The 15326-nt window shown below is 55.2% G+C and overlaps 8 protein-coding genes across 8 annotated transcripts; 5 read left to right on the top strand and 3 right to left on the bottom strand.

Moving 5' to 3' along the window:
- Window positions 1–203: 203 nt before the first annotated feature.
- F5144DRAFT_495954 (uncharacterized protein) lies at window positions 204–1466 on the top strand (the record flags this gene model as incomplete). Its single annotated transcript, XM_066786125.1, has 2 exons — window positions 204–742; window positions 794–1466. The coding sequence occupies 2 exons, from the start codon at window positions 204–206 to the stop codon at window positions 1464–1466; spliced, it is 1212 nt and encodes a 403-aa protein (XP_066640024.1).
- A 157-nt stretch (window positions 1467–1623) lies between these two features.
- Window positions 1624–3000, top strand: F5144DRAFT_357379 (uncharacterized protein). Its single transcript, XM_066784363.1, has one exon. It carries the CDS (start codon window positions 1782–1784, stop codon window positions 2907–2909), a length of 1128 nt encoding a protein of 375 aa, XP_066640023.1. The 5' UTR covers window positions 1624–1781; the 3' UTR covers window positions 2910–3000.
- Window positions 3001–3494: 494 nt separating this feature from the next.
- F5144DRAFT_357377 (uncharacterized protein) lies at window positions 3495–4791 on the top strand. The gene has a single exon (XM_066784362.1). It carries the CDS (start codon window positions 3740–3742, stop codon window positions 4616–4618), a length of 879 nt encoding a protein of 292 aa, XP_066640022.1. The 5' UTR covers window positions 3495–3739; the 3' UTR covers window positions 4619–4791.
- A 264-nt stretch (window positions 4792–5055) lies between these two features.
- Window positions 5056–5612, bottom strand: F5144DRAFT_605794 (uncharacterized protein; the record flags this gene model as incomplete). Its single annotated transcript, XM_066791457.1, has 2 exons — window positions 5056–5162; window positions 5303–5612. 2 exons carry the CDS (start codon window positions 5610–5612, stop codon window positions 5056–5058), a joined length of 417 nt encoding a protein of 138 aa, XP_066640021.1.
- A 2871-nt stretch (window positions 5613–8483) lies between these two features.
- F5144DRAFT_550854 (kinase-like domain-containing protein) lies at window positions 8484–10042 on the bottom strand (the record flags this gene model as incomplete). Its single annotated transcript, XM_066787659.1, has 5 exons — window positions 8484–8837; window positions 8897–9120; window positions 9181–9470; window positions 9549–9698; window positions 9984–10042. The coding sequence occupies 5 exons, from the start codon at window positions 10040–10042 to the stop codon at window positions 8484–8486; spliced, it is 1077 nt and encodes a 358-aa protein (XP_066640020.1).
- A 1554-nt stretch (window positions 10043–11596) lies between these two features.
- Window positions 11597–12491, top strand: F5144DRAFT_539331 (ankyrin repeat-containing domain protein; the record flags this gene model as incomplete). The annotated part of the gene is made up of 2 exons (XM_066787119.1): window positions 11597–11712; window positions 11786–12491. Coding segments are annotated over exons 1-2 (708 nt in total). The 5' UTR covers window positions 11597–11710.
- On the bottom strand, window positions 12469–13199 carry F5144DRAFT_582890 (uncharacterized protein). The gene has a single exon (XM_066789524.1). The coding sequence runs from the start codon at window positions 13191–13193 to the stop codon at window positions 12831–12833; it is 363 nt and encodes a 120-aa protein (XP_066640018.1). The 5' UTR covers window positions 13194–13199; the 3' UTR covers window positions 12469–12830.
- A 1018-nt stretch (window positions 13200–14217) lies between these two features.
- On the top strand, window positions 14218–14808 carry F5144DRAFT_496979 (uncharacterized protein; the record flags this gene model as incomplete). Its single annotated transcript, XM_066786181.1, has 1 exon — window positions 14218–14808. One exon carries the CDS (start codon window positions 14218–14220, stop codon window positions 14806–14808), a length of 591 nt encoding a protein of 196 aa, XP_066640017.1.
- Between the last annotated feature and the right edge of the window lie 518 nt (window positions 14809–15326).

The following is a 15326-nucleotide window of genomic DNA, read 5'->3' as shown; positions in this document are numbered from 1 at the left end:
TGTTCTAACCAAGCTGTGGCAAAGCTTGGGGCTCTCGTCGCTGTGCACTGACAACAAGACATCTTGCGTCATCATCCGCACACATTTGCTGCACGAATTCCATTTCATCACCCAACCTACAACCACTTAACTTGTTATTCATCTCGAGCATCAAGGAGAGTCATATCATCCAATCTTCGGATTCCAAAGAACTACCTGTAGCAATGTCGCTGTACGACCTTCCATCTGAACTGGTCATCCAGATCCTCGCTTCGGCCGCCTCTTTATCCGACCTACGAGCACTCGCGTCTACCTCGCGGACAGTATATCGCACCTTCGAAAGGGAAAAGGCGGCCCTGATCTATCAAGTTCTTGCCAACGAACTAGGGCCGGTTATTGACGACGCCGCCGAGCTGTCCCACCTTCAGCGTTTCGACCCCCGAGCGCCCGATTACTTCAGTGACGACTACCGAAACTCCATAACCAGATACGGCGAGTACCTGTCAGGTCATGGGCATACACCCCCCCGCCAGGTGTCGCTGGATTATGTTCTGCGCCTAGTCCGAACATATCGTACTATGGCAACCCTAAGCAACATCTATATCACCTGCACCTTCAACCTCATCGAATGCGAGGCGCTACCTGTGTGTCATACCTCGAACACACCTGACTTGTTGGCTGCCCCAAGTCGCTCCGAGTGGCTGCGCGTCCTGCGGGCACACTATAGGTTGGAGATGGTCCTTTCTAGCTATCTTGCGGGCCAGTTCGGGGGCATGGGGACCTCAGGTGGGCTGCCCATCCGAAAGAACAGGAGACTGCGACGTGCACGGGAGGTCCGAAGCAGCAAGGCCGCTTTGTTCGGACTGTGGAGCCCATGGGAAATCCAGCAGACTTTCTGTGTCGGTGGCTTCTATAAAAAGCTCGAATATCAAATCACGCGGCTCGCTGATGGCGAGATGCACCGGAAGGCAGACTTGGGGACCGGTTTCGTTCCGTTGTTCGATTGGGCGGAATACATCAAGGAATTCCGAGCAATGGACGAGGCCTGGTGGCAGAAGGTGCTCGGCGAAACCTCCCGCTTCCCATGTAAGCAGGGGGCGACACCGGCGAATGACCAAGGGAGTAGTGGAATCTGGCTTGCGAGTTACCAAGAGGTGTCCGACCTTGCCTGGCATCGACAGGGCTGGGGTGAGTGGTCTGCGAGGCACGGCCTCGCTCAGCGCCACAAGTTCCCAGCCCCCCTCCGCTTTGATGGCGACTTCGTGGCGGCTGTACCCTTCGCTTGGGTAGACGCCTTTGCTGGGTACTACGGGTACCATTACTGGGGCATGCCTGGTGGAACCCACCCGCGGCTTGCACTCAAGGGCCTTTGGTCATTTTTCGGGCTTGTGCTGTGGGATAGACCGCGGGTACAAGCTTTGAAAACATGCCCTTCTTCAACTAAATCGTTGTGGGCGACTGGATGGTTGTCTGCCAGCAGTGCTTAGTTAATTAGATAGGTAGCGAGAGCATACAGATACGGGTCGATGTCCGCGGGCGTTTGAACCCCAGACTCTCTTGACGGGAAATGCTGCGCTTTAGCCGGGAAGTTTTGGACCCCACACATTTACCCCCTATTTCGTTCTTCGAGTTCTCGCCGTTGTGACTGTTCACCGCCGCTAATAGTAATAAGCGAGTGTCACCCATAGGATTTGCCAAGTCCCAAAGCCAAGCCTCAAGTGTTTATACAAAGTCGAGGATGTGTGGCGCTGAAAGCAACCCAAGTTCCATCCTTCCCCAAAATATTTGCTTCCTTCACATCAATGGCGAAACTCCGGGTTCCCGACTTGCTGGCGTTTCTCACCATTGCCAATCTCCCCCTCGCTGCCGGCTCCTTCGGGGGGTTCGGGGGGTACGGCGATGCGTTCACCGGGCGTATAGGCCCGTTCGACGCCAACTCCACACAATTCCTCGAAGCCATAGCAGCCTCCAACGCCACAGCCGTCTACAAAATCCCCGGCTATGACGTCTCCAAACCCTACCCGGGCGCGCCGATCGATGGCTGGCGACTCCACCTCACCGCGCTCGACATGTCCCAGCCCCCAGCCTACCAATTCAGCGACGGGAAGCCCTTCGTCGGCTACAGCATGACCATCTCCGCCCCAGCAGCCCTCCTCAAGACCAACCCGGACGGCGGCGGCAAGATCGTCAACACCGACCCCAGCTGGGGCATGTGCATGTGGGCCTACGGGCACCCCAACCAACTCACCAAGGAGCGCTACAACAACCGGGCCAACAAGCCGCTCGCCGCCGACGGCTCGTGCGCGGGGTTCCTGTCGGACGCGTGCATCGCGGCGCTGGAGAAGGCCACCGAGGACGCGTACTCGATCGCGTCCTCGGCCAACGACACCCGCGGCCGCTTCGGCTCCCTCGCCCGATGCAGCAGTCTGGACACGCCCGACGAGTGCGGCGAGTGGGGGCCGGGCAACGCCGGCGGGGCGGTCCCCTCGTACGGGGGCGTGCCGGTGCCGTTTCTGAATGGGTCGGTGACGACGTCGGATGGGTGGGAGTTTGGGGGCGATGCGGGCGAGTACTACAACTCGACGAAGGACTTGCATGAGTATTGGGACTCACAGGTGCTGAATTATTGGGTGTTGGTTACGGCCATGGTGAACGTGACGATTGATCCGGATAGGGAGTCGTGGAATCTTGGGGCGGGTCTGCCGAGGGTGCACTGCGTGGCGCCGAATGGGGAAGGGACGGGGAAGGGGTTTACGTTTTCGGGGGTGGTGCCCGCGAATGCCTTGAATGGTGATGGGGGAGGGGATGGGGGTGGTAATGATGCGGGTGCTGGGAATGGAGGTGATGACGAGAACGGTGCAGAGCTGGTTCGCCCGTGGAATTGGGCAGTGTGGCTTGTGTTGGCTTTGCCGGTTCTTCTCCAGAGCTGAATCAAGGTGCGAATGTTGTTTAGCGTTGGTGAATGTGCTCCCTTTTCGAGTTCGGATGTTTTGGCCAAGGGTGGCAAGATGTTCTTTTCCATGGTAACTAATGCATAATGTTCACGTTTATGTAAAGCCCGTAATTCAAGACCCAGCGGCCCTTTGCAAATCCACAAGACCATTCCTTCTGAATGCAGCTTTTTTTCCGGGTTCTTTTGGACCCCAACAGAAATTACTGTGGAGCCGCCCCGGATTTCCCGCGCCGCGCGGTGGTTGGAGCGGTAGCTACCTACAGACAACACCGGCGGCAGCTTGCCTCAGTTTGCGTTTTCTGTGTCCTCGCGCTTTGAGGGTGGATACTCTATACATACACCTGGGTTTGTGCAAGTGAGGTTCGATAGCAGGGAAGCGGATGGCGATCATTCGATCCATGGATCGGAAGTCTTGGAGCAAACAAGTGGATTGCCATGACGCAGGTTCCACAGGCCACGCGGGAGCCTGAAGCAAGGCTCCGCCCAATGTGGCAGTTCGTCCTATTTTCACAGCCTCAACCAAAGTTCTGGCGTCGAATGCAAGGCACAAGTGCTGGGCAAAATGGGGCGCTCCTTCAATCCATCCTTTAAATTGCCTCGGAGATGCACAAACAGGGTGGTACCGCTAATTTCTTAATTTAGGAGGCCCATAAATCGCGTAAATATCCATCCAGCCCAACAGGCACCGCCCCCAGCAGAAGATATTTTCCACAAATTCGTCGTGGATCCTCTTTCTGCCTTTCCCATTTCGTCAACAACACGCATCAACCCACCCAAGAAATCACAACTTTACCCTCAACCGCCAAAATGCACACCACCACAACCCTCCTCACCGCGCTCACCAGCGCAACCCTGGCCCTCGCCAACCCGGCACCGGTCGCGGAAGCGCACCCAGCCCTCGTCACAGCGGCGCCGGCGCTCCACCCCGCCGCCGCCCGGCTCGCAGCGCGCCAGTTCCGAACCACCGACTCCGAGATCTCCAAGTCCATCGCCTGCGGCAGCGCCTACCTCTCACTCGCAGGCGACGCGCCGCGGGAGACCAACGCCGCGCTGGCCCGCTGGGTTCTCAGCGCCGCCTCCCCCGCAGCCGAGCTCATCACGGCCACCGCCCTCGACGAGTCCTTCACCTCGCTGTGCGACCCCAGCCTGACCGCCACCCTGACCCCGCCCGCCTCCCTCTCGAGCGCCTGGTCGACCTACCTCGAGAAGGCCAGCTCGTGGGTGACGAGCGCGGCGCCCGAGGCCAGCAGCCTGGCGCAGAGCTGCGGCGGCGAGATCGGCGCCGTCATCGGGTTCCTCGTCGTCAGCGACGCTGAGAGCTGCACCAAGGCCGTGCTGGACCTGGTCGCGGCCGCTAATGGTGAGGATGTTACCAGTGCGAGCGGCAGCGAGACGGTCTCGCCGACGCGCTCGCGCACGACGGCCGCGCCGGAGGTGTCGGAGACGGGGAGTGCGGGCGGGGATGATGATAACGGGGATGGGGGTGATGATGGCGCGGGTAATGGGAATGGGGGTGGTGAGGATGGGGGGGATGGTGGTTCGGGTAACGGCTCCAACGAGACGGGTGGGGCTGGCGCGGCGGAGTCCTCCAGCACGTCTACTGGTGGTGTGCCGAGGGAGACGGGATTTGTTGGCATCGCTGCTGCTGCGGCTGTTGCCGTGGTCGGTGTTGTCGCTGCGCTCTGAGAGGGTCGGTTTAATGGGGGGACGATTCTTTGAGCCTTGGTTTGGGCGATGATAGCGCGTTAGGTGATCTCATGAATTTCAGACACCACATGCCTGTAATGTTTATGTTTTTAGCGATTGGGAGGTCTTGTGTATAGACGGGATACCTGACCATGATCCACATGACATCTTCCGCGTGGTACGGCTTTGTGAAATCTTCCCTGTTAATCTGGAGAATATTGACGCTGGGGTTGACTGGCCAAACGGTTATCCTCCCGACCGAGATATCAACTTGGAATCACGCGAACAAACCGCAGACTCCTTTTTATAGATCAACAATAACATTCATTGTAAACTTTCTAGATCATCAAGTCCCTACAAACCCCACGCCACGTTCCCAAACACAACTAGAACCGTCTTCACCAATTCCCCGCACTCTGACAAAGTCTCTGCGTAGTCTAATGGCAGAACACCTTGAGGCTGTAAAAGGCGTGAACGTCGTAGCAGTTGCCGTAGTAGGCCTGGAACTCGGCTCCATCACAGTTCTTGGATGAGTAGACAAACACTAGTAGCACGTGCAAGGTTAGTCCCATTTTCCGTCTAGATCTTGCACGCCTGGTGTGGTCAAGCACAAGAACTCGGACGGTCTCAAGAAGCAATCAAGGATCCGAGGCAAACAGGAAAAGGAGCAGTAGGATCACAAACCTCGGCAGGTGTCGGCAATCTCGCGGATCTTGAACCCGTCTCCGGTAGGGAGCAGGAAGCAGTTTTCATCCGTGGCCTTGTACGGCGCTTCCCAGCCGCCGCACGCGCGGCCCTCATACTCGGTGAAGCGGACAGCAGGGTCAACCGACCTGGCCGAGATGTTCTTGGTTCCGTTGAAAGTGGCCGCGTCATCTGGGATAGCGTGGAGCACCGAGACGGTGGTACCATCAGCGGTGGTGCCGGGCAGGACTGCGCCGTGGGTGAAAGCAGCCAGGCTGGTTGCGGCGAGAAGGAGAACGTGGGCGAACATTTTGATGCCAAATGGCTTGTTTGGCAAGGGTCGCAGGTGAGATGTTGGTAGTATGGTGTGTTGGTGTGATGTTGGGATAACCTCAGGAGTTCAGAGGATGGGGTGGCCGCGGGTTGAAATAGGGAGACCAAGGGAAGTATTCTCTTAACCTGAACCCCCCGCCCCCGTAATTCTACTCGTTACAGTTGAGTCCGAGTATTCGATCATCAGGTCATTGCTTTCAGGACTTAGGTAGGTAGCTTCAATCAGCGCGGAGGAGAATACCTACGCAGTGTCTTGTGTCCATCCGAGCTACCTTACCCGGAACCACCGATCTCATTGGTCTGTTAATAAACGCAACGTCTGACATATGAGACCGAGTAATCAAACAATCGAAAGACGCGTCTGCAGCGTTACATCAATCACTATTCGGCCGGGCCTCGCTCGGTACTCGGATCCCTCATGCATACACAAGATGGTAACGAGGGTATCAAAAAGTGTTGTTTCGTTTAGCATCTTGCCCGTACAAGAGGTAGTAAGAAGTAGAAAAGACAAGAAGGAAAGAAAATAGCTTAAGAAAACTAAGAGGAGAATAGAGAGAAAGAAAAAGATATAAGTAAAGGACTTCTTTTTTGAGAAGAAAAAGAATATAAAAGGAATTAAACTAACCAAAAGCGCAATACACTGACAGTCAATCCAAACCATTAGGTCGCCTTGTCATACATAGGCGGCTATACCTAACCACCCCCTCAGGTACCTAGGCACCTACCTCATGGGTTAAGGGGAAGAGGGCGGTAACATGGGGTAAATTGTGCCACACCCAGAATGATTGTGTGCAGGATGAGCCACCCGTTGTTCTCTTTGTTCCAACGTAAGGAACCTGACCCCTCACAACAGTTCGGCTCAGGGTCGACTCTGCTTCGTTATGGTACTATTATTCTCCGCTAGAAAGGCCAGAATAATCAAGGTACCAACACAGACGAAGCTACCCGGGGCAAGACGCTGAAATCATTATTACCCCGACCAACACATTCGATCTTGAGATCTAAAACCTAGACCTTGCTGATACACCTGGCTACCAGGTAGGTCATATTATCCCACATCGCAATGAGGGCAACCGCCCACATCATGCAAGTAGATTTAGCGATCTAGAGTCCCGTATGATGCAAAATAGGTACAGTACATGTACTGAATTCTCGACAAAGCGTATATGACGCCACACCGCTTCCCAAGATTGTTGGATATGGCCCCCGAATTGCATGGACACGATAGGAATAATCATGGTATGCTTCTTGGATTGTTTATGTATAGTGCTGGTCGTTGCAGAGTCTAAGGCGGATCAATATACGTAAACAACGGCGGGGTTGTAATCAACAGTAAGGACGCCAACGCTGAGTAGCACGGGAAACCTAGCCAAAACTTCGTGACTAGTCATCAGACTGCTCTCTAGGCGGAACAGCTGAGAGTTATCTGCAACTAGTATATGCTCTGGTAAGGTGACAATGTCTAGAAACCGCTGCATACTCTTGTCGGGGTGCTTGACTGTACTATCATCCAATGGTGGAATGTCGTCAGCGATGTAAAGGATATCTAGGGATGGATTGAAATAGGTAGTAATGTGTCCTCCTGCCAGGGACATTGGGCCTCTCATGGGAATGTAGTACCGAAGAGTTGCTTGGCGGGCCTCATAGTCGAGATGCATCGTCGCTGGTATAAGGGGGCCTGTAACACCCCATACGAGTCCCTTATCATCGGTCTGTGTCTCCGGGTGGCGACACATCGTCACGCTCCGCGACTCCCAAGTCAAAGGGTAAATGGCGAGGCGAAGCTCACAAGGAAGACGGTTCCAGCCCGATCTTTTGGGAGCTTGGCCGGGATTGTCAACTGACCGCAACTCCCCTCTTCCCAGCCACGACCATAACACACTCATAATGAAGTTCCGAGAGTCGCGATGGATAGGTGCCAAAGGCTTCTACGATAGATTGTCCGAACAGTCCTGAGCCTTGAACCCAAATCGGCGAGTCTCCTTTTATGAATACATGTCGTTAATTAGCGCGGGACCATCACTAATCTCTTTGTGGTGGGAACAGCCGGTCATTGCCTTTCTTAGGTACCTATGAAATCCTGTGAGTTGTTCAGAACTTGCTTGGATTGGGCCGTGGAGTCTATTTTAAAATACCTTGAGGTAGCTAGCCTATATGTACCTCAAGCGGTTGTGAATATCAAGTGTTGACATGATATATCGTTCGCACCCACCGGCACCCACACCCACCCCCATTCTCATCCTCACAACCTTATGACCCCAAACGCGATTTGAGAGATCATTGGTGAAAGATGGAACCATCTGTTAGGGCATCAATATTCGGTATATCACCCACCTGCCCCTGCAACGGCTTCCAAAGGCCTAAGTTTTGAATCGATAAGACCTCACTTGGCCGGCGCCCCCGGCCATCATGACAGCTATTAGCTGGAGTGTCCTACTAATGTTAGTCAACAAGCAGGCGCGACCAGGAGAAGGGAGCCGCATCGCAGTAGATGACGCAGCAATCTTCTAGTAGTCCAAGGAAATCGTCTTCTTAGGCACTTATGGTCAGGCTTTTGGGCGAGAGCGGTGGCATCTTGCAGTCCAATGGATGAAGGCGCCATGCTGTTATGGAGTCGGGCCAAGACCACCGTTTCCGGCTTCTGGCATTGGGCACGGATTGACATTTCTGAGATAGCGCGAGGGCTTAGACTATCAAACAGGAAGGATTGGGGCAAGTGTCCGTCAAACAATATGCTTCGTCACCTTGGACTGGACTGGATATGTCTAATGCTGCTGTGGCGTTCATCCCCGACCCATCATACGGGGAGGCACTGCTCGTTAAGCTGCTAACAGCTGTACTGGGCCTCCTATTCTTCAGCGAACCAAGGGTGCTGCAACGCCTCCCAGGCAGTGATCCTCCGCGAGGGATCCATGCAGGTCATCTTGCAGATGAGATCCCTGAACCGGGGGTCCACCTGCTGCCACCTTCCAAAGGGCAGCCTCGGCTCCTCCTCACTAAAGGTATAGAGCAGTTCCTTTAGACGCTTGACAAATGGATTATCGTCTCCCCCGTGATAAGCAATAAACCCCTCGAAATCCTCCATGTCCCTGGCAAAGAGTGACAGGTGGCGCCGGAGTATCAACTGCGCCTGCTTCTCGGGGGGAGCACGGTTTGCCTCGTCGGAAAAAAACACCATGCTCCCTGTCCACGCAAATATTGCCTGGGCGCGTCCTAGTCAGCGCTAGTGTAGCTGTGTTTTCTCTTCACGGAGAAACTCACCACGACGGCAAAGGAGTAGACGTCCGATGGGGTATTCTGGATTCCCCGCGCCCAGGCCTCTGGGCTTCTCCAGAAATGGTTCCCCGACAGGCGGTCTGTGAGACCCTTGGCCTTGGGCGGGAGCACCCCCGCAGCTTCTAGGTCGGTGATCTGGACGTTGCGCCATCCAAGGTCGCCGTTATCCTGCTTGAGGGAATCCATCATAATATTTGTAGGTTTGATATCTGTGCACCATGTCAGTCAGTATATTTGTGATAACCCCAGCCGGCCAAAGGGTGGCTGACCGGTGTGGATGATGTGTTTGTCGTGCAGATCAGCGAGCCCAGCGAGAGCATCCCGTATCACAGCCTTCTTGGCGACGGAAGAAAGGGTCGTGAGGTCGAGATGGATCAGTCCCTTCTCGAGATAAGGGAAGACGAGAATATGCCGCTCGGGAATACTATCCACGGATGTTCGGACATGAGGAGAGTGCTCAACATGCTTCTGCAGAGAAATAACGTAATCGAAGTCGCCTGGGATGATGTCCTTTAGAACGAATTGCTTCCCGTCGTGTCTGAAATTGACAGGCACCTCCCTAGTTAGAATTTTCTGTCCGCCATGTGGCCATGCACCGGACAGGTCAGGGCCAACCTACGTCGCGTGGTACACACACCAAATCCTTCCTGCGACGGGTCGTTCAGAAAGCACTTCGTCAATAACGTAGCACTTGCCCAGGGATGACTTGAGTTTTAATCCCACGGGGAAAGGTACGGGCTGTTGTGCGATGGTAGGCGTGGAGGCGAGAGCGGAGACTGAGGATATGCTGGTAATGAATCGATGGGAACAGTGTGTTTTTTGCCCTTTCTTGACTGGTGTGGGTCTTCTTGGCGGCTGTCTCATAAGGTGCCTAGGTAGGTACCTAAGGTAGGTAATCAAGGCGGCTCATAATTCGGTCCAGGAAATTGGAGGGGACTGTCAAATTGTTTGTGTGAAGTGAAAGTGGCTCGGCTTTTCTTTTCTTTCTTTCTTAAAGGGGGGCCAGGACTAGATCCACCCATTCGACCGCAAATCGCTTACTATTTCGCCTCTGGAAACGGGGGGAACTAACTATTTGAGGCCCTCATCGGATTTCGGGGGGATCGGGGGTCCTATGAACCAGCCTGGCATGTTTTGACAAGGTTGATACGGTACCATCCCACCGTCAGGCATTTCAACATTGGTAAAAAGGCATAAAACGTGCTCACGCCAGCCAATTGTCCCAGAAAGTGAGTGGTAGATAACGTCCGAACATCTTGGGTCGCGGCAAAGCCTGTGACGAATGCGGTCGTCCAAGGATTTCCTGGCAAAGTCCACGGTTTGAAGTGCGGGACACATATTACGGACTGCGGGTGTATTCATCACCAGGTCCTCTGCTAGCTCACGAAACAAGCTGCCGCTGCGAACGGCCATGTGTTTTGTCAAGGCCAGGATGTTGAGCAGTGTCCGCATTCTCGTGGGAGGGGGTTGTGAGAGGGTAGACAAGCGTGGAAGCCAACCAAAAAAAACAACATCTAGAGAGGGATTGAAGTAGGTGACGACGGATGGCCGCAAGGCTGTTTTTATGGGGATGGGTACATAATGCTGAAGAGTTATATCACGGGCCTCAAAGTTGAGACGCGCTGTAACTGGTAATTCAGGACCGGAAACTCTATGTCTAATCATCGGCCCCAAGACATAGGGAGGGTCTTTCTTGGACGGCTTGGAGTCTACCACAATCTTTCGCGATTCCCAGGTCAGCTGGTAAATCATGAGGCGAAGCTCAGAAGGAAGACTGTACCAACCTGCTTTCTGGGGAGCTTGGCCGGACATGTTTTGAGTCATGTCGGAGATCTGGAGGCCCATGAAACGAATCTACGGTACGAGAGTGTTAAAGTTTTAATCCGAGAAGGCCGATAGATATGTCACAGAGTGTAGAAATAGTTTGTGCCGTAACAACATGCACGTACAGCATAAGGGCCTCGAGTTCATGAACATCTTGAATATTCTCCCCCTTTCTTTGACGCACGCTTCTGGGTCGTTCGGGTGGGTAATTCCTAAATTATTCAGATGCTGAGTTCGGCCGTATACATCGAGCCAGTCTGCCGGTTGTCTAAATGGTGAGCTTGATTCTACATTAGAGACCGTCGGCAACATACAGGCTGCTGCCCCATGGGCAAAAAGAACAGAACTCCGTGTAGATGAATGCATCGTTCGACGAGGGTAACGGAAAAAACCCTCGGGAGCCCAAAGTGTGTTTTTATTTGAGTTATTACTCCATTTTCGAGCTTGATTCTTTATTTACCTAGGTACCTACCTACCTAAGATACCTCAGGTAAGGTACCTATTTATTCTTTTAGTGTTGAGCCTCCAATGACTCCCGTCCTGCCACCGCGGCTTCCCTCGACTCATGAGTCATCAGAGTATGCAGGCGTGGAAGGGTCTTGGCGGATGGAACATTGTCGCCCTGGGGTTGATTGTTAGGTGCTCTTGCATCAGATGCCAGTGCTTCCTAGGTTGTCCCGAAGTTCCCTTTTTCCCCATGCCTTCGCCTTGTGAGCAAGGGCACAGGCGGGGTACCTTACCCGATGGATGGCGGTATCAAACCCTGGAAACCTCAATAAGCCAATTGAACTTGGTTTTGCAGGGGGTGGTGTGGGCCAACTGCCCGCGGTCCGCTTACCGTTCGTGGCACTGCAGGCGCCGCACAACGCCCAACGTCACACCAACATCGAAACGTGCTGACCTCCCGCGTCATATTCCAACATTCACTCCTCTTCTGCCCTCCCCCTCCCGCCTATCGCCGCCGACCCGATCACCATGTAAGTGCAAGCCTAGGATATCTAACTACATTATCGAATGAACCCGAACTCTTTTAACTAACCGCAACCGCAGGATCGACCCCTCCATCCGCCTGCGCCGGGCAATCCACTCCAACGATGCACTGCTCGCCCGGCGCATCCTCAAATCCCACCCCCACCTCCTCCACAACCCAGACCTCTCGCTCACGGGCAACGCCAGCTCCAACCTCCACCTGGCCGCCTCACTCGGCCACCTGCCCATCTGCAAGCTGCTCCTCGAGCTAGGCCACGAGGCCGACACCCCCGCACTCAACGACGATCACCAGACGGCGCTGATGCTCGCCGCCGCCGCCGGCCACACCGAGGTCGTGCACCTACTCAGCGAGCACGACCCGGCTTCCATCCTGCGGCAGGACGCCCGCGGCCGCGACGCCATCATGGAGGCCAGCCTGCACGGGCACGACACGCTGGTGCAGATCCTGCTGACGTACGCGCCCGGGGGCGCGGCGGCGGCGCTCGCGCAGGCGGACGTCGACGGGAACACGGCGCTGCACTTTGCCAGCAGCAACGGCAACCTGCTCGTGCTGCGCACGCTGCTGGCCGCGGGCGCCGACGCCGGTAGGATGAACGCCTGGAGTTGGACCGCCGAGGCTTACAGCGCCACCGTGCAGGCAGAGGTCTATCTCAAGACGCTGGTCGGGGAGGTTGAGCGCCGGAAGCAGGCGAGGAGGGAGGGTGAGGGGGTGGTGGCCAAGACGGGCGGGGCGGTGAGGCTGGTGGGGCAGGAGGTGGGGGATTGAGGGGTGAGCGTGGGTGGGGAGGGATGGATGGATGTATATCGTTTTACATGAGGGATGATGGAAATTGATGGATCATGTGGTAACCGATATCTAGACAATGGGGAAACGTCGTCACTGTCCTGGAGTGCCAGTTCTGGGAGGATGGACCAAGAAGGGCAACACCAACGTGTTGGCGGTTACGCTAGGAGGGAAAGCTGAATGGGAATTGGAGCGTCTTCCTTCAATTCCAACGCCCACATTGGGGACGGTTGTCAAGGGGTTTTCTGCTCTGGTTCACTGGGTTTCAAACGCACCATGGAAACTTGACACTTTGGTTGTGATACCTCCAGCACCAACGGTTCATACACGTTGACCACCGCTCTGCAACTGTGGGATGACCAGATATCCTCTCACAGTTACACCAGATGCGATCATGCGGAATCTTTGAAGGCCATGTTGTCCTTGTTGATGAATCTGCCCCGCCAAAAGTGGCATGATTATTTGATCCATGGAGATAGCCTCGATGGCAAATACACATCTCGTGGCCAAAGAGACTCCGCAAGCATTTAATTTGTATCCGCCCCACGGTTTGAGAAAGGTTGCAGGTGGGGGCAGCAGCATTATGTTAAACAAGGGCTGCTTTGTCAGGGCTCGAACAACTGACCATATTTTCGTCTCAACCAGGAACCATGACAGCACACCGACTGGAGTTGAACTTAGCATGCGCCCTCAATACAATGACAGTTCCTCTGCTAGAACCTGGGACAAAGGCCAATGTAACATTGGAGTCAATACCTTTGCTACAGCCACGCACGCAACTCCTACTCACATGAACCTGAATGAGCCCACCATGGCAGCCAACATTGCGTGATACCAGACGATCAAGCCAACAACCCATTTGTTTTAATCTGTGAATGGTGGTGACAGCATAATTGGATAACTCAACTCTCCACTTACGCCTTTTTTCTCCAGTTTTCATGGCCGCTCTGGTGGTCATACTTGGACACCATACCCCCCCAACACAAAGCTTCATTGAGGGCAGCCGTCTGGAGTCTGAGTCCCTGCATCACGAGTCGTTTCATCTTGTGGACCTTCTCAACTGTAGAACTCAACTGCACCCCTTGGTGTTCGTCTCGACACCCATCTAAGGGGTATCAATGCTGCACCAGCCCCGGTGGTCTTATGTCTTCAACAACACCACAAAGGCTCTCGCGATGTACAGAAACCGCCCCTGACACCAGTGGTCTGACCCACAAAGGGAGCATCATGAGGTTCCTCGCCCATGATGTTCCTGGCATCTCGCGATGACTCTACTCCATGGAGTGTATAAAGATCCCTCTGCCTTCCCAGCTCCCCCCTTTCTCAGCATCCATCCTCCAGCGCCCATCAATCCCGAGCCCACCATCACACAGCGACAAACACCACTACAACCAACCCAACAAGAAGACAATAACACCCCTCATCCTCAACCCCAGCAATGATCCTCTCCGGAGCAGGCAACAATCCCGCCTTCGGCCGCGACCCCGGCCCGCCTCCCCCCTTCGGCCCCCTGACCGGCGCTCCCCCGCCCCCTGACTTCGGCGGCCCCCCTCCCGGCACCATCATGACCGTCCAGCCGCCCTACTACGCCATGCCCGGCATGCCAGGCATGCCACACATCCCCGGCATGCCCATGCCCCACATCCCCGGCATGAGCCTACCCCATCAGATGCCCGGCATCCCCGGCCTCCCCAGCATCCCACCACACATGTTCCCCTACTACCCCCCCTTCTACCCAGCCCCACCCCCCCCTTACACCGCCGCCCCCGCCGGCCCGCCGCACCAGCTCGGCACGGCCATGGCCGTCGACGCGCAGGGGACAGTCTACCAATACATCTCGGGGCTCAACGGCTCGGGCCGCTTCCCGCAACCCGCGCCCGTCGTCGACCCCGACTTCCCCGCGGCCAACCACATCAACAGCACGGGCGGGGCGGGCGCCGAGCCCGGGTTCAACTACTTCTTCCCGACGGAGCACGCGAAGTTGATTGTGTTGAAGTGCGCGGTGCCGCCGTGGACGCTGGTCCCCGGGTCGTATGGGGATATCCCGTTCCATGCGGCGAAGGTGCCCGCGAATGTGACCATGGCGGAGTTGTTGGTGGGGTTTGGGGCGGAGAATCCGGAGAAGGCGAAGAATCAGTTTTGGGAGGTGTATCCGAAGGGAGGGGGGAAGTGGGGGTGGAAGGAGCATTGTACGGGGGATGATGAGATTATGATGGCGCGGACGGTGAGGGATATGGGGTGGGTGGAGAAGAGGGAGGGGACGGTGCCGACGGTGTATTTGTGGATTAGCAAGGTTTGAGGGGGGGTGTCGTCGTCGTGGCCTGGTCAAGTCCAGAGGTGGAGAGGGGGGGCCGGGTCTGGGGGAATCTGGGAAAGGGGAAGGGCTGGAGAGCCCCTATATAGCTAGGTGCCCACCTATCTATCTTCCACTTAGCCTACTAGGTAGCATGGTTCCTTTGAGTCGCAGGAGACGGAGCCGTTGGAGCAACACCAGAGCAGGCTTTATTCTTTTCAGTTTTCGTCAAGTCTGCTAGCAAAGAACAGTTGTCGCGCTCGTGTGTCATGTGTGTTGCCAAATCCTTACACAAAAAAGGAACGAACCCCTTCATGAGGAGCATTGCTTAAGTCTTGCATTTCACCCTCCCCTTGATCATTGATCAATGATGGTTTGCTGCCCAGGGTTTGAGCAAATCCAGCCTGTGCAGCAGCTTTGCACGAACCTCGTGTGCTTCCTGAAGTTCCTGTTACAATTCGCGTGATGCGTTCCCGTTGTCGTGGTTGCCGTTATTCCACCACTCTGATTGCGAATAATGAAGA

This window comes from Chaetomium tenue (genome assembly GCF_020726465.1).
Source record: "Chaetomium tenue strain MPI-SDFR-AT-0079 chromosome Unknown F5144scaffold_6, whole genome shotgun sequence".
NCBI classification, from domain to species: domain Eukaryota; kingdom Fungi; phylum Ascomycota; class Sordariomycetes; order Sordariales; family Chaetomiaceae; genus Chaetomium; species Chaetomium tenue.
The sequence above is the reverse complement of the archived record's forward strand: the minus strand, read 5'-3'. Positions and strand labels throughout refer to the sequence as shown.